General features: G+C 42.7%; 1 protein-coding gene across 2 annotated transcripts in view; it reads left to right on the top strand.

The window, feature by feature from the left end:
• ammecr1 (AMMECR nuclear protein 1) overlaps positions 1 to 24,023 on the top strand; it is a 39,361-nt gene that overhangs the window by 9,614 nt on the left and 5,724 nt on the right. For both annotated transcript variants that reach the window (XM_035527396.2, XM_081719308.1), the window contains 4 exons: positions 5,644 to 5,754; positions 18,718 to 18,832; positions 21,235 to 21,325; positions 21,841 to 21,937. In XM_035527396.2, coding sequence (XP_035383289.1) covers positions 5,644 to 5,754; positions 18,718 to 18,832; positions 21,235 to 21,325; positions 21,841 to 21,937 — 414 coding nt within the window. The remainder of the gene's footprint in view (positions 1 to 5,643; positions 5,755 to 18,717; positions 18,833 to 21,234; positions 21,326 to 21,840; positions 21,938 to 24,023) is intronic.

The raw sequence follows: 24,023 nt of genomic DNA, 5'->3' as shown, positions 1-24,023 counted from the left end.
TTTGTATGACATTTCCATATGGTTATATGGTTTAGAAAAAGGGGGTATGTTTAAGCGTAGTGCTTTGGATTTTTTGGTTTTAACCATAGTAATTGTTTGGATTTGGTTTTAACTATAGTTTACAAAATCTCAAACTGAGAAAACTAAAATACTTTGCATTTGTTCATCAGATATAGCTAGTAGACCTTTTAGGATATACTGAGAGCCAGTATTGACAATACTGTAGCTGAATGAATAAAAGAGATGATGTGTAGTCGTACCTGAGGTGTAATTTGTGTTCACAATGCCAGTGAAAGGTGGCAGTTGACAGCTTTGCAATAGTTAGAACAGGAACATGAGACTTCTTTCTTCTAACTTCTTCCCCAAGTCATGTAGAATAGTTGTTTTGTTCATTTGCTTTCTATCTGAGAATCCACACCCAAGGCTTTTTTAACTTATCTGGTATTGTCCTTATCTGTTAAGCCATGCTTGGAGCTTTCTTTCTTGGTAAGAGTTGAATGACATTCTGCTATGGGATACGTGTTGCAATACCTCGTTTTCAAACAGTCTAATTCAAAACATTGTTTAAAATTTAATGCATAAAACATACTTCTTTCTAATTTTCAAATAAAGTTAACATTTCAGCTCTACATCTTTGAACAGATGTCAGTTGTCTGTACCTGCTGTCCAGGTAACAGACTGTCTTTTGAAACCATCTCTTTGTATGTACAAAATCATTGATGTATAACAGCCAATTAAAATGCTGTGCTTGGCTTACTATACCTTAAGTGGTGTGATTCATGCACCATGACAGATTTCCTGCTGGCCTTACAAACTTAATTTGATCAGTAGAAATTGGAGAGGCTTATTCAGAGCCACGCATTCAGAGGTGAAAACCAGAATGGCTATGATTGCTTTGTCCCAGGCACAGTACTTTTCTTTGGACTTAACATTCCTGTGACTCATATTTCAGATTGTCTCCAAATGCACTCCTATTCCTTAAACTAAAAGCATTTCACCCTTATTTATCAGTAGGTTTATAGGGACCTCGAGTGTTCCTAGTGAACGAGGCGATTTATTTGCTTCTCCCATTTGACTGATTCCAGGTCAGCATATAATGTATACTCTTTGTGGATATGTATCACATTTATGACATTTAATTGATGCTTTCATCCAAAGCGACTTAGTCTTACAACTTATAACTGAATACAGTTCAAGTAACTGAGGCTTAAGGATCTTGTTCAGTGGCAACTTGGTGGGGCTTGAACTGACAACCTTCTGATTTACTAGTCAAGTACCTTAATCACTATATAAGTTATAGGTTAAGTCACATTGTCATTGGATGCTTTTGCTCTTTACCAGTTGATAAAACGTATTTTGACAAGCTGTTATTACTGTAATACAATCAATGCTCATAACAGAACAATTACAATGAGTAGGATAAACCCAGTTTTTGTTACATGGGTACTGACATCTTAACAATGGATGAAATAGAAGTTAAAACCTTCAATATGTTTGGCCAAAATAATTTCCTAAGCTTGTAAAGCTGTGAGATACAGAGTGCAGCACACATAGGGCCAAGCCCCTCCTACCAGACCCCCTCAGTTCTGAAGACTGAAGAAAGTGTAGATAAATCCTTAATGTTTACATAAGGTCAAAGAGTGCCGACAACTCGCTGCTTGTTGTCTGTGATTGTTTTTTTGACTGGACGTCTGACCTAGAGGTGCAAAGAGTTGGGGCTTCTGGGTTGAACATTTACATCTGTGCTGATGCTGAGGATACTTGAATTTTGGAGTAAATATGGATCCATATTCACCAGTTTAACTATGGAAATACAGTGTCCTACTGAAATGTCTTCATATTTTAATAGTGGGGATAATGCGTGCCATCTGCTACCACATATGCTGATATGGAACATAATCTAATTAATACATCATATCTATACTACATATTTATAAGATGCTAATATCAAGGCAGTATGATGGCAAGTGAAATTATGTATCCATGATCTGAACGACAGGTTGAGAGTAGACATAAAGACATAATTAGCTTTTGTGCTGGAGCTGTTTACTATGTCTTGGTGATTTTCTTAATTGCTGAAAAATCTGGAGGTCACTGGATGATTTTACTTAGTGGCTATTGAAACTGAAAACAAGCACCACTCTGCCCAGGTGTGGTTTACACGCAAGGCAAATACGAAATACATTGGGCTTGTTTGATCCGTATCTGGGCCCGAACTGTCAGCTTGGAGTCTTTTCACCTCCACCTCCCACACTATGTGTTGGCGAGTGCATCTCAGAAGTGCTCTGAGTTTAGTGTAAAAGCTTTTCAGTATGCTTCTAGACACTAGTAAACAAAGGAAGGATAAGGAGAAACCTCTGTGTTTGTGTGGGAGTATGCATGTCTGTGTGTCTGTCTGTTCGTGTGTGTGAGGGGTGGGGCTGTTTGGGCTTATCGTAAATGTGCAGTGATCTTAGAATAGTTTCGAGTTTCAGTTGGATTTTCGGATTTGGGTGTGTGCTCTTAACGGCGCTGTTGGTGGAGGAGCACAGTAAAGAGAATTAGGCAGTTTCTATTGATTCTCTGAAAACAAACCTTTTTACTCAGTCATTTTACAGTTTGTGTATTTCTTTTTAAAGGCTTAATTAAATGCACTTGACGGCTGTCAGCAAAAGACACATCCTGCAGTATTGTAGTTTTGCCTCCTGTCTTGTCTGGATCACATTGAAATGGGTGAGGGTTATTATACATGTTCTCAAAAAGGCAGTGATAAATGGCTTTTTTGTTTTTACCACAGGTTGTAATTCTAATAAGTCTGTGGTATTTGAGTATCTCTCAGTGGTCAGCATAGAATGCAAGAAAGGCACGGTCTAGGAAGCAGCAGGTTCCGAAACATGGCGAGCTGCCTCTGGGGTCGCAATACGGCATGCACTCCTGAACGGGGTTCCCGGCAGCAGAGACTGAGGGCTGGTGGGAAAGATGGAAAGGTTTGCAGAAGCGGTCCCCGCCAAGACTTTACACAGAATCCTCCACCGCGATTGGCCAACGCTCCTCCCCCTGGCTGCGGTGTGCTCTGCCTCTGCTTGGGTAATCTCCGTGGCACCCTGCAGAAGAGTGCGCTCACTGCAGGGCAGGCCTCTGGGAGCAATTACCGTCGCACCAAGGCAGCGCAGCGTCTTAAGGTCACATGGTGCATGCTCCAAAGTGGAACTGAATTACAGATACTGAGGTTGGGTTCCCCGCCTTTTTTTCCCTCTATGACCTTTTGTCTTTCACCTGGTGAAAAGGTTGGACTGTTAGAAAAGAAACACAAATGAAACACAAATGCTCATGTGTCATGCTGGCTGCAGCTAATGGGAAGCGCCCACACTCTACCTTAGTGACGTTTCAGCGGTGGTCGGACCTTTGCTAGAATTACAAGTCTTTCGGCGCATTTCTCCCTGTCTTTTCTCAGACGACTGCGCACACGAATGTTTACACAGAACCGGAACACAAATGCGCTCAGCGATTCATTAAGAAAAATCAATCACGCCCTGTGGAGCGTCAGCTCAGCTGAAATAACAGACCCACTGACCTCTCCCACAATTTCTTCCTCCCTTTTCTCAAACGTTGCCTCCTGGTGGAGTTCGCGCTACCTCGCGACAAATTGTGCTCTACAGCTGAAATTTCAGGAGCTTCGTGGAAGGGTCGCTGGGTTGTTAGCAATAAATACCTCAGAGCCTTTTGCTGTTTGGGTGTAAGTTTTACAGGCATGCCTTTGCTCTTGTTCCAAAATAAATTTATGGCCTTGCTGCTTCTAATGGTCCCTGAAGTTGTTGTTCCTCTTAGCTGCCAAGGGCTCACTGCAAGAGATTAGGAGCCATTAATCTTAAAGAAGCCTCCCTGGGCCCCTTACCCATTTGCTCCAGTTAGAATGGGTTCTGTGGGGGTTGGGGCTGGATGGAGCATTGTGCCAGGGGACCACAATCCTGAAGGAAACCCTCCGCCCGGTTTTACATGGAAACAGCTGCCACTTGGGAGAACCCCTTTCCCACCGTTGAGTCGGAAGCTCCCAGATAGGCCTCTGTCCTGTGAGGCCAGGCGGTAGCATTTGTAGACAGCCATCGGTGGACTTTGTGGTCGACCCCCAAGCAGTTGCGACTCAAGCCCTGCAGGATTCGTGTGATGAAAACCGACAGAGGCCATAAAATGTAATGTGTATTCCCTCTCTGGACTCATCCGCACTCCATTAAATATTTATGAACCACATGACAAGGGCAAGACACAGATGCAGCTGCTAAGAATAGATGTTTGCTTTCTTTGAATTCTTTAACATGTCTGCTATCGGAAGCAAAAGTTAAAAGATGCCAGTTTATCTTTTGGTGAAATTTCATGAGACAGGTTGATTTGTGGCATATTACATGGCCTGGTTACTAGTCTGTTACTAATTTCTCTCGTTAGACCTCTAGTTAGGAATCAGTGGATGTTAGGTTATCAGCAGCATCATGGTTGTCTCATCACTTTATTGTGACTGTGTAATGTGTGTGTGAGAAGGAGACTGATAAATAATGCCAGTGTTCTGCGCTGAGTGTGTGAAGGGTCTTTTGCCATATGTCATGCTCTGTTATTTCTCAGACGAACCCATGTCTCTTGAATGTCAACATTTATTGTCTAGTTTTCCATCTACAGCTTTCTGTGTGTTCATGGTGTGTTTGGAGTCAGATCCATTTCAGTTCATTTTGTTTGTTGAGGGGGTTTGCATGTGCACGTAAGGGGCTGGTTCATGTGTCAGTCCATGTGTCCATCTCACCCATTATATCTACTTCAGGTTAACAACGTGACTTCTCTAATACATCTCCTGAATCATCTAAACAGAGCAAGACTGTTTTGCTAGGGCTTGGTTTTCTCCCCGTTTAACCTCGCATGTTATCCCTTTGGCCCTTGTCTCGTGTGTAGTTTGGCTTTTAGATATTGGATTGGACTGACTAACCTCTGTGACAGATCTGTACAGTGTTCTCTGCCTATGGACATGAAGCATATGACGCTTGCTCTCATAATGTCCGCCTTCAGCTCCACTTACTGCAGTATGCATTAACTCCTCACTGTTCTCTGCAGCTGGGGGGATAAGCCCTCCACCTGAGAGCTGAGCAGTTTTGCATTTTGTGCCGTGCCTGCATGCGTGCACGCGCGCACCTGTTTTTTGGGTGCCACTGCGTGGCATCAAACCTGAGTACATGCTGTACTCCACAGACCAGCTGCCCTCACTACTTGGGTTGAGTTGAGCTCCATTCGTTGAAGCTCAAAATGTGTAGTGAGTCCCACTGCTGTTGAACTAGAAGCTGTAGTGTGATGAGGTCCTTTGCTCGAAAAAAATGGTTCTCTTGTGTAGTACATTGCAATTTTTTTCTACCGATACCATCTTTAACCACAGTACACTGCAACTGCACCCTAGTATGAATAAATAAATATCACTGTAATAAGGAAATGAAAGGAATGATGTATCAGTGTTATTACAGAAATAATGTTGAACATAATATAAATGGCATCAAGTTAGTTCTTGAGGATAGAAATGTAAGTAGTAACTCAGATGTGAACATGGTATCCTTTCCAGTAACCTAATAATAACCTTTTTCTTTCTTTCTTTTTTTGTTTTTTAAAAAAAACCTCTCTCTCCCTTTTCAACAGCCCACTGTTTGTCACTTGGAAAATAGGCCGGGACAAGCGGTTGAGGGGTTGTATAGGTACGTTTTCTGCCATGAACCTGCACTCAGGACTCAGGGAGTACACCCTTACCAGGTAAGCAGCCTCTCTGCTTAAACTCTGCAGCATTGTGCCTTGTCTCACTGCTAGCAAGTTGATCGATAAGATTTGGTTTCCTCTGAATAGAAACACATGGGCAAATAAAGCCCCATATTTTCTAACTACCATGTAATGTTAAAACTACAATTCAGTTGTGAACTTGTTGGATAAGTACCTTTCAGATTAAACTAAGTAGACCACTTTAAGGATGCAAGCAGATTTCTTTCCATTTTCTCAAAATGTGTTCACAGCCATGATTTAGTGTAGTGTGTGTGTGTCTGTGTGAGTGTGAGAGCGCGCGAGAGAGAGAGAGAATGTGATGATGCCTCTTGCCTCCACTGATTTTTATAAAGTCTGACACTGCATCTTTTTAAACCGGTAGCCATGCAGTATACTGGAAAGCTTCCACACACTCAGAGGGAAGTGCTCCAGTTTTTGGCATGACTGCATAGACGCCTCCTATCCCCCAAAGTGTCTGCTTGCTTCTTTACAAATACTCCATGTGCAGGCACTCAAATCAATAGACCTACTTAGGTTGCAAGTTTTTTGTGCATTTGCCTAACTAGCATTGGTTTCTAAAGCTTAACGAATATACTCTGAACATGTTGAGAAGGTTTTTCTTTTCCCAACTTTTTTTTGTACATAGTGGGTGGTGCAAGGTTGGTTGGGTGTGGGGCTGGTTGGGGGAGGTACTTCCACCACAGAGACCTGGGCTTGGCGCTCACTGCCAGGCTCCTGCTTCCCGTCCATTGCATTAACTTGGAAGCAATCTATAGCCTTCATAATGGTGTCATTGACCTTCGAGACACTCCATTCAGCTTATGAATTGAACTTAATATTCCGGCTGTATGTCAGCTCTGTTCTCTTGTGTTGGTGAAGAGACTGTAGCACGCTGCCAGGGAAAGCGGTCTTTAGAGGACCTGGACGAATAATTTGAGTGTTGTTTCGTTCATAGGGGCTGTATTGTATATTTTTCATCCCTTTAATACTAGACTTTTGGCAAAAGCAGTGCTGTTTGGAATTGATTGTTCAGAACAATGTTATTTATCCAGGTGCAACTTTTTAGGTTTTTTTTCTCCTGTTCCCCCCCCCCCTCCCCAGTTTGTGATGATCTGTATATATAATACTCAGGCCACTTTATAGGTGTGTTTAATGAGCTGTGCAGTTACAGACTGTACTGAGTATAAAAACTGGAGTATTTTTACAGCATGCTCTACATTGTTGAAGGATTTGTGTTTTTTTTCTGCACATTGAATTTATAAACTAGGCTGAAAAGAGTGTTGGATGCTTGGCTACCTTTATAGTTATTTGTTTAAGTCGTTAAAGCATTCTGCAGTCTGCTGCAAAGCTGAACTGCTGGATGAAACTGGAATCATCACACAAAGTTTAGACACACGGCTGAGCAAGATGGTTCAGCTAACCCCAAAAACTAGGCCAGAACAGATCCGAAGGACAAATAGATAAGGACTGCAGTGATCTGTCCATTTAATATCAACCAGGGATTTTAGCCCAGAAACGGAGCTGCGGATGTTTTATAGCCAACAGCTGAATTTATGCATTTACCAGTAGTTTTGGCTCATTAAAATGTGTGCGTAAGCACGTGCGATTTAGTGAGAGAAATACGACTAGCTGTGTGAATATGGTTAGATTCTTCCTGAGGTAGTGTGTTTAAGTAGGTTAAAGATGGTAAGGAAAGTGTAACTCAGATAGCATTGATGCAGCGGAAAAGGACTGTCAGAAATGTTCTTCGTCAAGAACCACTAAGCATGAGTCAGCTCAAGATAAAAATGAAAGCTATTTCAAATTATAAACGAACAACTGAACATTTTCAAGGGTCTTTTAATGTGAAATTATTTTTGATGAGTGATTTTTCTTTTATAGGAATTTTATAAACAGTAAACTGGGCTACAGCTGGGACTACAGGATTAACGATAGGTTGTCCTGGGCATCCAGACTGATTTTATGCGTCCCCACCTGTGACCCATCTGTAACTCTGCACAGTTTGTCAGCCACTCTGCCCTGTTCATTACTGGGCAGGTTCTGACCACAGGGCAGCTGCCGACTGAGCATGACTTGGGTGGTGAACCACTCTGCACCAGCAGTAACGTTGACACGGTAGTGGGGTTGTGGTAGGGGTGTGACTGCATCAGTCACTGCGGTGTTTCAGGAGTTTTTTCCACGTCATTGCTTTGCTGAGAGTGGTCAGCCAGCCAAAAAGCTCAAACGGTCCTGTGATGAGAAACGGACTACTGGTGAAGAGTTGGAAGATGGCTAACACAAATTGTGCAGATGGCCTATAGTCTCTAAGGAGAGTTGTAAAGATGCACATCTTTTCAGGTTTGAGGGGAGTTTTGATTCTGAGGTCATACTTCATTTAATTTCTTTTGTGTATTGTCGTTACAGCCTAATTTTTAGCTGCACGCATAAGGTGTTTTTAGTGGCTAAATGCTTCTAATAAAGTGGCAGGCTACTGATAACCTGAAAGGGCAGGTGTCTCTAATGATGGAAATTAGACCCATGACCCCAGAGAGGAGAGTGAAAGGAGATCCCCTGGACGTAAACAACTCGTCGAAGAAAGGGGTCAGAGGACGATGTCAAGAATCGTTCTGCTGAACAGGCGGTGCACTGTCAAGCAAATTACAGCCGAATACAACATTAGTGCTCTAACTATGTCTGAATGTACAACTTGTTGTTTGTTAGCACAGATGGACTGTAACAGAAGACCACAAGGGGTGGTATAGTTATGGACTGGTTCTGGGAACATGGCAAGTCATACTTCCCTGCAGAATTGCTGCAGTTCTAAAGGCCAAAGGTGGTCCAGCGTGCTACTAGATGGGTGCATCTAATAAAATGGCTGTTCAGTATGTATTTGTGTGCATGAAGGACCTCTGTCTTGTTTGTACAAATCTGAATATATATCTACCTATCTATCACATTTATATTTTTATTTATATATATATCTATATACACATTTTCTAGATAAATCCTGGTTTGAAGCAACACATTGAGACTGTAATGTTATCCATGATTGGTTGTCACAGTCTTCTGGAGTATTGCCCAGTTAGGCTGTTATTTTGTGCTTAAGCGCCTCAGTGTCATCAAAATGATATTAATTTCTGTGCTCTATCACAACAGAACCACATCCGCAGTATACTGTTGTCATTGGTAGTTTAACATACACTTCATTCCCCAGATGATCTACTTAAAATGGAAGAACATCATTTAAAATGAACAAAGTTTTAGTATCTCTGACATTTTACTGTCGGCAATTGAAAAGCCACAATCCAATCATTTGGAATGTTTTAAAACGAGCTTTAAAAGTATGTTAAATGTGTCTACCTTCCCTATTTTTGTTAATTCAGTGTTAAACAGGCAAATTTTAGTAGACCTTGCAGGTTCTGTTTTATCTGGGTGCGTGTATGGAGGTGAGATGTGACCAAATCATCATATCCATATTTAATTATACATATTTGATTATTTTTCTTTTACACACACAAGATGCACACAAAATATAAAATATTATATAAAGTATTAAAAGGTAATTAATTAATACTCTTTTTAATATGCTTTAAAAAAAAACTGAAAGAGTATCATTAAAAACGGGCTGAGTAAAAAACGAAATGTAAAGATGTAACACTTTCTTGTCCACAACAAAATAAACCATAGAGCCTAATATGAAATGATATACGTTCTTCTGTGATCACATGCTCTACGTCACATGCTCTATATCGTCATATCTCACATCCCTAGCTGTATCAAATCTGTGCTTGCGAGGTCAGAACAAAAGTGAATCTCTCCTCACTCTGAAAAGTTTGATAACACCTCTGATGGCTCTCTGATAATTTAGGAAGCCATTTCGTTTTCTTTTTGTGCCCTTGTCTAAGAACAGGGTGTGATTATACATGTTACATGACCTAAGGAATTCCTGTTCCTTGCTCATTCGTTTGCACATGATGCCATCAGGCCAGCGTAAGCACATCCATGTCTCGGTGGTGGCTGCCAGGAAAGGAGTGCCATGATAAGTCTGCATCCAATGCGCTCAGCACACAGGCAAAGAGAGAAGCCAAGTGACAGCAGGAGTGCCTTATCTGTTGTCTGTTTGGCCTGCCCAGGCTCCATCAGAGCCTGGCACATCATTTTATCTAGCGTGCAAAGGCAAACATGAAAAGGGGGAGAACGAAAATTGCAGGAGGGAGAAGAGACTGACTCCATGCTCTGAGCCCTGCGGTCAGCCCCACAAACATTGCAGTGGATTCCTTTAAGATCAGCTGTTTTTGCTTTGATGACTGACTTTGGGGACTTTGGTGTTGATTTTGTACGTTTTTTGCCCTGTTCGAATACCCACCAATGCTCTTCAATGTTATTAGTGATATGAGGAAGTGGCCCAAAACATCTCATCTGAGGGGAGTAGTTAGCCACATTTAATGGAGGGGGGAGAGTTTGTGAAGCTGAGCTGCTGCTCAAGCACAGACATCTGGAATACTGTTTTTCATTGGTTGCAAGTTTAAGCACTTGTAAGTCTCTTATTGGCTGTTGCTGTTGCTAGGATGATTCCACTTCAGGCCCTATAGGGTAGGTCATGTACTAAAACAGTAAAGCTCAGTTCATGAAGGTCATTATGTTTATAAAAGGTTAGTTTGATGTATTGGTTAATTTAAAGCAATAAGATGATCTGACAATGTTTAAATGATTTTTGTTGTCACTGTTATCAATTTGTCAATTTAAAATAAATAATAAAATTCTCTTTTTGGGAGTCATAGCCCTGAAAGAATTTTTGATTTTTGTTTTGTGGAATTTTTCAGTGTTTTATTTTCAGTGAAACAGTTTGTATTGTTTTTCTAGAAGTGTTATCTCTTGGTGTATAAATTAATTGAATGTAAAATGGTCACTAAATTTAAATGAATTTTAATCTGAAACCATTTTAAAAATCCCACAGTCCTTCACATTTAATGGTGAAAACCTTTAGCTAGCTATTAAAAGCTTTGGTGGATCAATTAAATTCTATTTTCTTAGTAAATCTTTAATTTCTCACTGTCACATGCAAGAAGATTAACAGGAAGAGACGTCTCTTTTATAGAAGCCTGTCTGGCTTTTCTAGGGGACATATGCCTACATTTTCCACTGACATCATATTTTTTCAGCTTTGATGTTTTAAGCATCTAGGGTCCTTTATGGCTCAGTGTAGCCATTGTAATACATTTCTTGTCATGTTATTACCCATCTGAATATTAAACAAGAGAGGGGCTGTTCCAGCACTTTGGCTGAGGTTAACACCACCTCCTCGCATTTTATTTATTTAAGAATTATTTGTATTTCTGTCCGTACATATGTGTGGTGCAGGTGGTTAGTATGCTTGAAGCTTCCCTTGCATTTTCCAGTACAGGATTTGTAGATCATTTGAGTTGTCCCATTCGCTGCTGACATAACCGGATGCTTTAGCCTCAGTTAAATGTAGTTCTATCACCTGCATGTTTACATGTTATCGCCAAGCTGCTGCTTGGGTCGCAACTTAATACACCATGTCCTGAAAAGGTAGCTGTTTGGAATGCATGTTCTTCCAGCTACTCAGTCTGATTTTTAAGTGAGGTCGTATATTTAGAAATGAATGCTCACTCATTAAAACTGAACCTAATTCTGCTGTTTTTTTGTTTGTTTTTTTTTAAAGCAATTTATTACCAAAATTATCACATTATGTAGGTAATCTTGCCTGACTACAGTCTTTTCATTGGTTGTGGTAATGTGGTACTGATTCTTAAGCTTTAGGGGCAATATGGGGGGGGGGGGGGGGGCACTGTTCTAACTTCCTTTTGGTGTATAACTGTATGGGGACTGTAGAGTTTTGTGGACGCTGATGGCCAGTTCTTAACAGTGTTAGTTAATAGAGCAGGATTTGGTAATTCCCACTAGCATGTGAATGTCCTTTTTGCCAGTAGCATCCATCTCCACATTGGCACTGAGGTTTTCCACATCACCACCTTTGTTTTATTGCCCTGCTCCAGTGGGCAGTATGCATACCAGTTGGGTAACAGTGAAACTTTAATCTGCTAAATTGCTTCCAAGAGGGAAAATGAGACAATAGTGGAAAGTGAAGGGGGGCGGTGGGTGTAAAAAGTCTAATTAAAGGAGAACTGTCTTTCCAAATTCTGTCGACATTCAAAATGTAATTTATGGGATGAGTATCATCACAGTTGATACCAGACCTTGTGCTGAGTCTTGACATACTTTCATTAGGCTCAATTTTGACATTTCTTGGCCTCATGTGCTCTTGTGTTCAAATCAGGTGTTCAAAGAACCCTTAATTCCGCCCCCCCCCCCCCCCCCCATACAGCTCTGTCTGTGATTTACAGCTCGATGTAGAACCACTCAACAGAAAGGATTTTGTGCCGAAGTGAACATCTAAAGAAAATTGTCAGTGTTCTCCTTCAAATCTTTAAATCACCCATTATAGGCAAGAAAAGAAGCATCTGTCCATCATCTCCATCATCTGTGGATGGTGTGTGAATGCTTTAGCTCTATTAATATGCCTCTGAGGAAGCTTTTGTCAACGTTCATGTTGGCAGCAGACACATCAGCCCCGCTTTCATTTTCACTGCTACAGTAGACAGCCCTCTGTCCTCTAAATCGTTTAGCTGTTCTCACTGTGACAACTTTGTTCCTAAGAAATATTTCTGATGCTCTTCTAGGCTCCACGCTTAAGTGAGGAAAGGGTCCACAGCCTTTATTTTCGGTGCAAGGATTGTTCAATTCAGCTGTGCCAGGTTTGGTTGCAGCCACTTCAGTCCATTTTGTGAAAGCTAAAGTGTCTGCCAAATTTAGTCCCCTCTTGATTTCCCACCATGGTTGTTTTATACACAGGGGAGCATTAGAATACCAGACAACTCATAATGGCATCTTCCTGACTGGAAGTGAAATGACTTCCTGACTCGACCACTGCCCTCCTTGGTGATGTCACAGTCCTTGACCCCTGGTTTCATTGTAGAAAAGAGTTAATCAAAAATACCCTCATGTGGGGATTGCAGCAGGCTTCTCCTCTGTAATGGACGTCCTGTTCTCCATGCTCTTCTCCATTTGCAGTATCACCTGGTATCACACGACTGCCGGCTTTTTTGCACGTAGGCGCTCGGATGCTTTGCGATGTTGAGCATCTTGTATTAGTCAGCCTGCTGAGTCTGGAGGGGTGTCCTGAGTGGAGGCTGCCTTCTCTCCTTCAGATGTACATGGTTTGGGCTTGGACTTCCAGTCATGATTGGGTGTATCTCTAACTTCTCATTTAAACGATGCTTAGGACTTAAAATGAATTCAACTGCTTACTTCAGCGGCCTTTGGTTGATGGTTAATGTGCTGCTTGACCTGCTGCTGCCTTTTGAGGAAATGTTGGCCATTTCTGGGTGATAAAATTAATTCAAACGTGGAGAGAAAAAATGCTGACATTTTCTGTACTCCATGCTAAACGTATATCGTACATTATTTTTATTTGTGGCAATAATCCTTTTTTTTTGGGGGGGGGGGGTTAACTAACTGAAACAGCTGACAAATAAATAGCTTGGGATAAAAATAGTCCTTCAGTCATCACATTGGATTAAATGCTGTGGGCTGTTAAATTGTTGAGCTTTTATGCTCTCATACAAAAAAATTTGTTTTTCTATTACTATTTCAATATTGATATTAATTAAAGGTACTGCAGAGCTGTACGATTTCAAATGCTTCCGAGCCAACTTCAACATGAATACAAGCTCTCTGTCACATTTCTGCTCTGCTAAGTTAAGAACTATAAAGATTATAACAAGCTGCTCTTTATTTATGTATGGCGGTTTCCATATTTAATGCTCCTTCAGATCAGCTGCTCCTTGTGTAATTTGAAAAATACCATGTTTAATTTTGTGTGCACGGGCCAAATTACAAATTTGGCGGATAATGCTGGCTGATGTGGAGTTTTTTTTCGTGCAACATATTTTTAGTTTCAAGGAGCTGCACAGAGACAAATGAGAACCTTGCACCACTCCATTATATTCTTCCAGCATCTATTGCAAATTGATGGAGGGTGCAGAAATTGAAACAGCTGCTGTGCTGATGTCTAAAGAAACATGTTGACTCAGTAAATGTTTTGTTGGTGCACTGGTGAATGTCAGACATGTGTAAGCTGTGTTTACCTGGCGCTTACATCTAGCCCTTATGTTGGTACTTGTTAAAAATGTATCTTTTTATGCATGTTTTTCCTCTGAAATTCCATGGATAGAGATCATATTTTTACCAGTGGCAGACTGCCTGAAACATCTGGCATATCATCCTCAGGCGCATACACACGTTGCATTCAGAGGTTTGCCACAGACAGGATAATGTTTTGATTGGCTTGGCTCTGAGAACTTGGGTCTGCTTGTGGAATCCCGACTCATTGTCCATCATCCACCACAAGGGTGTTCACTATATGTACACATGTAGTGCTTGTGAGCAACATTTGTTCACTGCTCCGGTTCCTGTTGTGTCTTGAAACCCAAACCTCCCAAACAGATGCAATGTAATGTGACTACATTACTCATTATTTGTAGGCTTGTTGTTTCATTGACATTCTGGTGCAGAACCATGTGTTTCCGAGTTGGTGCCCTTTATAGTCTGCTTGGTCTTGTTTGAGCACACCCTTTTTCTGAACTTAGACTTTCTGAGGCTTGGACTTTGTTTGGCTCAAGTGTTTAAATGTCACTCCCGGGACCTTATGAAATTCACTGCTTAGCTCTCTCTTGCAGCCCAGATACAAGCCATTGAGCAAGCTTAGTTACCTTTGACCAAGCCATGCTTGACATGACCTTTTCCTGAACTGCAAAGCAGGTGGTCACGAGGAATGGAGTCAGTTTGCCTTTGTCCTGCTGTATCAAATACTCACCCCTGAAAACCACCAGCAGTTGTACTCTTTGTTCTTGCCCATCTATGAAGCAGCTAAGCGTTAAATAGGCCTGGGTTCCAGAACGCCTCGTCTTTTCCCCAGTAATGAGCCTGGATGCAGTAACTTATCAGGAGTCTTTGAGAGTGACTGACCTCCTGCTGCTCTGTGGCGTGCTGAGTAGGAATCCTGGCCGTGATGATTTGGTCACATCAGAATCGATGAGCTCTTCCCCCCCCTTTCCATGCAGTCCTCCTATAAGCCCACTCGTTCATGCTCCACTGTGAGACCAACCAAGCCGAACTGAGACATGGCTTCTACCTGAAGCACATTTCGCCCCCTCTGTCTGTCTCGGTCGCTCACTCTCTCTCTCACCTAAACCCTTCTCCATAGATGGTACCTCCTCTACAGTGAGGGCGGGCTCATTCGGCGGGTGCTGTAAGCCGCAGATTCAGTGCTCCCGCATGCTTCATGACTCCATCGTTCATCTAGCCTCACCTCACTGGAGCAAAAGAATCCACTTTTTCTGCAGTTTGCTGAATGACATGTATAGAACATTGGCTATTTAAAAGTAAGAAACCTTGACATGGATAGGGTTTCCCCAACAGGTCTGTTAGGTCATATCTGGATGCAATTTGATTTACGCTTACTTGGGTAATGTTAAAATACATTGGTCTTAACTTGCATGCCTGACCACTATTTAATTAATACGACCAAAACAGCTCAAAGATTATATATGAGCGACTATGATCAAGTTTCTTTTGAATCAGACAGTTCCCTGAGATGATGACTTAAATTGGTTTTATTAAACCATTTTTAAAATGCGTTGCATGGGCCGCCTAATAAAGAAAAAAAGGAATTGACTGATGTTGTAGCTGCTTGTTTTCTGCCCAAACTAACCAATCGAATATGTTCTTCCTCCTTTGATGCGTCAGATGCATGATTTATTATGCACAGCCAAAATGTAATGCTGTATCCATTTTCAAAGACATAAGTATGCTGTCAAAGATGTGATATGCCTAAACCTGTTTATTTAGCATTACCTGACATTACCCACGTTAGCAAGCTGTTTGCTAATTGGTCATTTTAAAAACAGTAATCAGCACCCCAGTATAGAAGTTAGAAGTTAAATCTGTCCTATTGAACGTTGTGACCTTAGATACCTTCAATATGGTTGTTTATTATTAAGCAGTTCCTCACAAGCAACTAATAAATGAGATTTGATGTGGTGATTTGGTGTTTTCCTACTGGGAAAGCAGGGAAAACTGCCCATGTGCTAATGCATAACACGTTAACGTACAAGTCATCAGCTGTTATTATTGTCTGATGTCAATGTAAAATGTAGAGGGATCTGCATGACTAAAGGCAGAGTGCACACAGGTGTAGAGTAAAAAGGTCTAGCGTGGTTGACAGAAGCAAGCTGCAGTGCTTAGTTAACCTTCTAACTTCCCTAAGCTTTTCATCTTTAGTCGGTAAAACACTGTGGAGTGGCTATCTGTAGCACTGGTTTATTAGAAAAAGGTTACCAAAATTAAAGCCAGAAAATGTTCTTTTTTTTATTTCTGGTCAGCAATGCCTTATTGTCCATACGTTTGATATAGTTGGCCATTATGTGTGATGATCTAATGAATATTATTTAAACCTCTCCACAGCACTGGCGTAGGTAGAGATTCTCTGCTACTTCTGAACTGATAGGTGTCGGTACAGAATGCAAAGAGCACTGATCTTGGTGTTTTTATAAGGCGACGAAGAACCTTTGGAGAAAATTGCTTATTGCTCCTTTAAATTATTTAGTTGTTTTATATGCTTGTTACTGTCAATAGCAGAGTTAATACCCATACTCTAATGAGCACCCTCCTTTTGAGCTATGTCCTCAGCGAACTGAAATAAAGTTTAGCGGTCAGGCACTGACAGCATGCCACCTCTATGACTAATTTGTCGTCTTTAAGCAAATGAACTTCTGACTTCCTAGATAAAAATGTCACTTTATTTCTTCTCTTCACATTTGTGAGTCAACTCCCAACTGTAATCATTGTTTAGGTCTTACTTTCATTTTGATTTGTATTTGCTCTGTGTGGTATATTGTTTTTCCATGCCTGTGCAATGTCTGTGTATGTGTGGATGGGATCCCTGTCTGTAGTCTTCTGAATTTCTGAGAGTTTTTTGATTCATCTTTACTTCAGTGCCACATGTACGGTGTTGCTATCTTAAGTGAACTCTATAAGCGTATACTTCTGTAGCTAATTCGTTCTTGTACTGCACTCTGTGGGAGTGCAGCTGTCTCTGCGGGGTGTCAGTGACCTAGGCTCGCACGGTGCTGGCAGGCACCGTGCGAGCCGAGCCTGCCTGTGATTGAGCGCCATGTGAACCTGTGCCAGAGGGCCTCGTTTCCAAGGGCCGCCCCCATCCTCGGAGAACTGTCACTGACTTATTAAAGAGTGGTGATTTGAAGTGTAACTTGGAATCCTCACCCTGCTGTAGGGAGAGGCACGTGGAGATGTCAGATCAACAGGGTGTGGGTGTAGATAAAAGGCAAAAAAAATTTATACAAACCACAAGGAACTTTCTTATAAATACCACTTTACTGGAAACACTTTGCAGGTGAACAGGTGTTTTTTGGAAGACTTCCTCTGGCCTGTCAGAAGTTCTTTTGGTCGGTTTCCATCCCCAAGACTGCTGCAGCCCACTCTGAACCCAGCAGCAACACTGACACGTTAAAAACAGCAGCACTGATGTGCCTGAGTCAGATATCTGCTCGACACCCACCAGTGATGGACAGCATGGAGGGTAGTTGACCAATGTTTGAATGCCAACAACTGGCCTACTGTCTGTAACTACACACATATAAAATGCACCTTTTGAGATAAGTGGAGCCAGTGAATGTAAGGTGGGTGTTTCCATGAAATAAAAGTAGCTGGAAGCATTTTATGTTTGTGCATGTACTATAGCTGGAGAGGTGAAAGTGTGAGAGTATGTGTTTATCGAGCTAAAATAAGACCCACAAACCTCTTAAGATCCAATGAATACTAGCATATCCAGACTTCCTAGACTTTGATGGACTAACCCTCCTAAAGGCATTTTCAACTGGATGTGCAAATTAATTTAAATAGCATTTTACTGTTTTCTTAGCTTGTAGGGATTGGTTCTTGAACATGAACATAATAGTACAGAAAATACTGTTTACAAAAAACCAAACAAAACAAAAACATTTTCACGAACATGAAATCAAATACATTCCTCCTAGTGTAGTAATCCTCACAGCATAATTGTAAAGGTGGAAATCCAGAATGAAGCCCATATCAGGTTGTGATGATATTTAAAGTGTATGCCTTGGTGTCTTCTGCTGCAGAGCCAGGTTGCGGTCACTTTTCTGTGTTTTTTGGGGCTCTCTTTTTCTGCAAAATCCACTTTTGTGCTTCTAAAACTGTTCAACCACAAGCAGAAAGAGGAGACCTGTTTTCAGTGGTGATGCTGTTGCTGTATCAGAGGATCTGGCTCGTGCAACTCACTGTGCAAGAGCAAGCAGAACATTGAGTAACTTGGCCGATTAGCGATACATCGAATAACTTCACTGTTCACTGACATACCGAATGACTTGGCTGAATAATGGCACATCAAATTGCTTGGCCAGTTCGTGATGCATCAGATCACTTAGCTGACTAGCGACACAATGAAAAACTTGGCTGACTAGTGACACCTTGAATAACAGAGGGAAATAACTGATTAGTGATGCATCGATTAACTTTGCGAACAGCAACACAATGCACCATGAAGTTTCACATTACATTAATGCACCTAATGTGCCAAAAAATGCAATGCTGGAAACACGCCTTTGGGTTACTGAAAAACTTTCTCTTTAAAATGCTCATGTGGTGACCACTGTGAACAAACCAGCTAGACCAGTTACTCACACTCTGTCCTGTGGGCTCCAGGCTCAACAGGGTCTTACCCACTGTCCAACCAAGGGTCTTGGGCATAGAATTTGTTGAGAAAAAGCCGCCCTGGCTGCCATCTTCCCCTTCTCATGGCTCTGTCTCAAATGACCCTCCTCTTCCTCCTCCTCCCCTTCCCTGTTCCTTCCGCAGTGCCCTTAAAGACAGCCGCTTTCCCCCGATGACGAGGGACGAGCTGCCGCGCCTCTTCTGCTCAGTGTCTCTGCTCACCAACTTCGAGGACGTTGGTGATTACCTAGACTGGGAGGTAAGAACCAACTCCAGCATGTGCCCTTCACGCTGTTAACCTTCCTCTCACCTCAGCCACCAGAGTTTCCAGGTGTGTCTCAATCAGCTTGTTTACAGCATGCCTATATGAACTTGCTTTCCCCAGCAGTCTTTTGCTAACCCATAATGAGTGTGTGTCGTCCCCCCCCCCCGTAGATTCACATTTGAGGTTCATCTTTCTTTTGCGCGTTTGCATCCCAAGTAGCTGGTTGTGAGATGCATGGGAATTTTAAACGGCACCCGTCTGATCCATCGTAACAAAATTGCAAACTCTCTTACTCAGAAGCGCTCCTTTCTTCACTTTCTCCCCAGTTGTAAGCGGTAGACCTTGCAACATGCATTTAGCCTGAAGGCGTTATAGAAGCGCCATCGCGGGAGCAGCAGCACGAGCCGCCCTGTCTGCTGAACTGCCACCCACCTCCGCGGCGTTTAGGAGAGGCAGATGTTGAGGCTGCCCTCGGGCTGTCCTGCTGAGGAAGTACCTCCGCTCCCCTCCATCCCGCAGACATGCCCGCCACCCCTGCAGCTCAGCAGTCAGCGAGGAAGCTGTGCCGCCATCTGCGTTCCCGCACCATACCTGTAGTTTAGGTGGACGGCCGGTCTGAGGACGCAGTGCCACTGCTGAAGATGGGGAGTGATGCTGATGGCCAGTGTGCAGTCATCTTTTGCACGAACAGCATTAGCTGTTCATCGCTGATTAGCAGTATCTAGCTGAAAGCATAGCGGAAATGCCTAGATCATGCCCAAACTGCAGTCTGTGTGTCGTATAAGATCCAGCAGGCATTTTTAACCTACAAGAAAGCAAGATCGTACCTAATTGGAGATTCCTTGTTCTCAGGTCAAAGTAGTTTGTCTTTGTGCTCCTAAGCTGCCCAAGCAGAGGGACGTTGTTTTGATGTTTGCTGCAGCTTCCATCTGCGCTCACGCTCTCTTGCGCTCTCTCGCTTTCTCCTACATTCTGTGTGTGGAATTGGCTGCATTTGTGGAAAAGTGGAAAAGAACACGGTGGCCGTGCCACTTTAGCCGCTCGCACTGCGCCCTCAGCAGCCCCTAATGAAACATGCTGCCCCCACAGGCCAAGCCTGGCATCACACACACAGCGCCATTCATTCAGAGGTGGAAAAACGCACTCCAGAATACCATGCGCATGCAAGCGTCATCACTGGCTGTCCTCTGTGACCCACAGAAAACACACCGGCGGTGACGAGTGATGACGCATATTCCCGCACATAGTCTAGTCAAGAGGCACAAACGGAACAATCCCTGACCCCAGTTGCCCTCATTGTTACCCCCGGACCCACTACTGCGCTCACATCCTGTCTCTGCAGTCATGCCTCTGTGTTCATTCACTCTCTCATGTTTCCTCTTGCCAGCCAGTCAGAGCGCCGCACCACCTCAGAAAGGGCAGCTCGTCGCTTTGTATTTTGCCCATCTGCGATCAGCTAGTTTAATTTTTGCAGTTTTTTGTTCCCTTGCCAGTCGATGATGGCACCTGTCAGACTGTAAGGAACAGAAAAGATGGGTGTGCATTTTGTGGCGGTGTCCAACAGCACTACGGCTTTTGGACAGTTTGAGTGTTGTCCAGTTCTTCCCTGACCTTTGGCGCACTCGCGGGGAAGGTGCTGTGGATGTGGGGACGGTGACCAGTGCTCATTTTGTAGCGGTGGGATAAGACCACCAGGCCCATATTTTAATGATCATTCAGAGAGCTCCCTGGTTATTCTGATTTTGCTAATAAAAACACAACACCCGCATTTGTGTATGCATGCGCTCTTACACAATTTCACGAGTCACCTACTGGTCTGTGCGAATGACGCCATAGGCTGCATTACTAACCCCGCACAATGTCTTTGACAGGTGCTCACCAGATATTTGTTTTGCGTCAGATGCTTGTTTTCCTTCAGGTCTGAAAACAGAAATATCAATTGAATGCATCATTTTAGAGCACACTGTGTCAGAGTTTGTGCCAGACGACTTCGGCGTGTCAACTAGAGCTGGTGTTGTTTTTTTTTTTTTTTTCATCTGGTACTTTCAGCAGTGATGGAAAGGTTTTTTTTTTTTTTTTTTTTTTTTCCCCCCCCCCCCCCCCCACCTACTTGTCTAGTATGGTTGCAGTACCTTCCCGATGTAAACTCTTTCCTGTCACCAGCGCCGTTATGACAGGTCCATATCATGCAAGAAGACAAAGGCATTTATGTACCTCCACAGAGGTGAACATCTTAATCAGTATGCTTGGAATCTGTGGAAGATGCTTCGGAATGTGATGTTTGATATAATTGTCCACATTCCTAACATTGTTAGTGTCGGGATGGAGCGGTGGTTGTTATTTTGTTCAATACCTTCTCTCAACAACCCCCCCCCCCCCCGCCCCGCCCCCCACAGGTGGGTGTTCACGGCATTAGGATAGAATTTTTCAATGAAAAAGGATCAAAGCGCACCGCCACCTACCTGCCAGAGGTTGCAAAGGAGCAAGGTAAGAAGGCACCAGTTGGTACCAGCCACATGCATAGAGTGAGAGAGGCCCATCCATGGGCTGTCTCCAGCTTTGCTCGCTGAATGTTTATATACTACACTAGGCTTTATATACTACACTATACTTCACTAGTATTTTTATCTAAAAAGCCAGTGTGAATGGAATGGAAAAGAGCAAGTGTGTGTGTGTGTGTGTGTGTGTGTGTGTGTGTGTGTGTGTGTGTGTGTGTGTGCGCGCGTGCGTGCGTGCGCGTATTTTCATGTTGGTTATCGGCCAGGAACCACATGGCAACATAGTATGTGCTTTTGTTCCACTGAAACTATTCCCTTTTCAACTGAAATTCCTCCCTTTTAACCGAAACTCCATCTTCTGTGTTCAGTACTTGGTGTATTAAATCACATGTTACCTAGGTTACCTGGGCATTAGTGGGTCCTGGATATTCCAAAATGCATTCGGTTAGGGGAAAAACAAATTGCATTGCTTTTCTTTTCTCTCTCTCTCTTTTGGATATACAGGATGGGACCACATTCAGACCATAGATTCCTTACTTCGAAAAGGAGGTTACAAAGCCCCCATCACAAATGACTTCAGGAAGACCATCAAGTTGACCAGGTAAATTAAATATGCCCTCACTGATAACACTGAAAAGAAATAGTTTATAACAAATTGTCATAAATATTAGGCATCTGTAGAGATATAATTTCAGTGGGAGAGGGCAACAGTTGGCCAAGTTGCAAGGTGTTGGAGGTTAGAGTTGTTGAAAGTGGTGTGCAGTGGAAGGCTTTTAAAGTACAGGAGCAACTTACATTAAAGCCATCTAGGGAGATGGCTTTTAAAAGCTGGGTTTCCTTCAGTGCTACACCTGAAAAGGAATCACCTCCAAGATATCTGATGTTCTAAGCCACAAAACAACAATTTAAGACAAAATGTGGGGAAGCTCCTAAATTTGGATCGTTAAAGTGAGACCCAAGTGTCTTGTACCTTGAACCTTCCATGTTAACAATAATTTTCATGAAATATCTGCGGGTGTTTGTTTTGAAGGTCATGTTTTCTGTTTTCACATGAGTGAAAATGGTCTCATTGTCCCCAAAGCAGAATAATGCAATAGCAGGTAGAGGTAGGCAAACAGCTGTGCAAAGAGGTAATCGCCAGCTTTGCAGAGGAGCCAACACCAGCAACGCTACCATGATTGAAGACTTGTCAGGCCTTTACAGCTAAATGTGATTTATTGCATAAATAATCATGTTCTCTTAAGAAAGCCCAAGATGCCATTTGTGCACCATTGTTTTAAAAAAGCCCTCAAAGCATCTGCAGATTAATCAATATAAAAAAGAAAAGGAAAAGAAAGCTTGCAGCTCTGTTTTAAATGCATTTCTCGACTCACACTAGCTTGCCTGTCAAGGAGTTGCCAGGCTAATCCAGAGATGTCAAACTGTGCTCATGGAGAGGAAGGAATCCTGCACAGTTTAGTGATTTTGCCTGCTTCAATGCACCTACTCAACCTCAATTAACTGTTGAGTTGAGTCAGGTGTGTTTTGAGCAGGCAAATCACCAAAACTGTGCTGGAGGCCACCACCAGTTTGACACCTTTGTTTTAAACACATTGAATTGAATTAATGAAGACCGAATGGGTCAGTCAATTGGTACATGATGGAATATCATTAAACCCTGTAATCTCACTTCTGTCAGAAAACATATTGATCCTAGTAGTTATCATTTATGATGCCATAAAGACATGACTGGCATGATCACAGCAGGGCAGAACTCAGATCCTCCATATTGATATTGCTTCATATTTCCAAACTCGCCCGAGCTTGCTTATCGCATTGTGAGCTTGTGTGAACTTAAAAGTTAAGCTGAGAGTTGCAAAGCACAAAAGCACCTTTTCCAAACCTGAGACATGTCACTCCGTTTGAGAATCCTGGAACCCACAATTCCTGTACGTCCAAGGGAAGAGAACTAACACAGGCCACAAATCTGACTGCGAATAGGCTTTCTGACAAAGAAAGAGCTGTTTGGCTGTTGAATTGCTTGGTATTGTCCCCAAAAGCGCATCTCCAATTGCTTAATTTGTCAGGCTCGTGTGAGTCATCCATGGGGTTGTCCTTCTGTCTTGTTCTGTGCTGGCTCATCCTCGTGACTTGGAGCGCCTCGTGTTCATGTGAGACCACATGACCATTGAACTGTGTCAACGGCCCTTTCAAATCTCTCGGAGAGTCTTGATGAGCCAAATGGAGCATTTATCACCACTGATCCATTGCTCGCACCTGGACGCTTGTCCGGCCAGGACGGGCTGGCCGTACCTGCCGTGAGGGAAGCTCTCTGCTTGCTCTGGTTAGGACTGCCATGACGAGACCTCACTGCCATGTCCTAAACATGGACACGAATTTCCATGCCGACCTGTTTGGCTATGTGCGCTGTTCCGAATCAGTGGGGCTTTGCGGCACAGCTGAAACAGAAGAGAACTAGCACACACCCCAAACATGACTGATAATAGACTTTGAGACAAAGAAAAGGCTGTCTGGTTGTATGTGTGGGACCGATTGTTATAAGTAGTCTGAGCAGTGCTGAGTAGTCGTTTTATTTTGCTCTCCATCTTTGGTGCTGCGCTCACATTTTGCTAAAATTGCGCATAAAAACTTTCCTCAAGCCTTTGGTTCATACACTAAGCCCCACACATTGTGCCTTCCTTTCTTTC

Source organism: Electrophorus electricus, chromosome 8 (genome assembly GCF_041902795.1).
Source record: "Electrophorus electricus isolate QZ-2024a chromosome 8, ASM4190279v1, whole genome shotgun sequence".
NCBI classification, from domain to species: domain Eukaryota; kingdom Metazoa; phylum Chordata; class Actinopteri; order Gymnotiformes; family Gymnotidae; genus Electrophorus; species Electrophorus electricus.
This window is presented reverse-complemented; position numbering and strand designations above follow the sequence as displayed.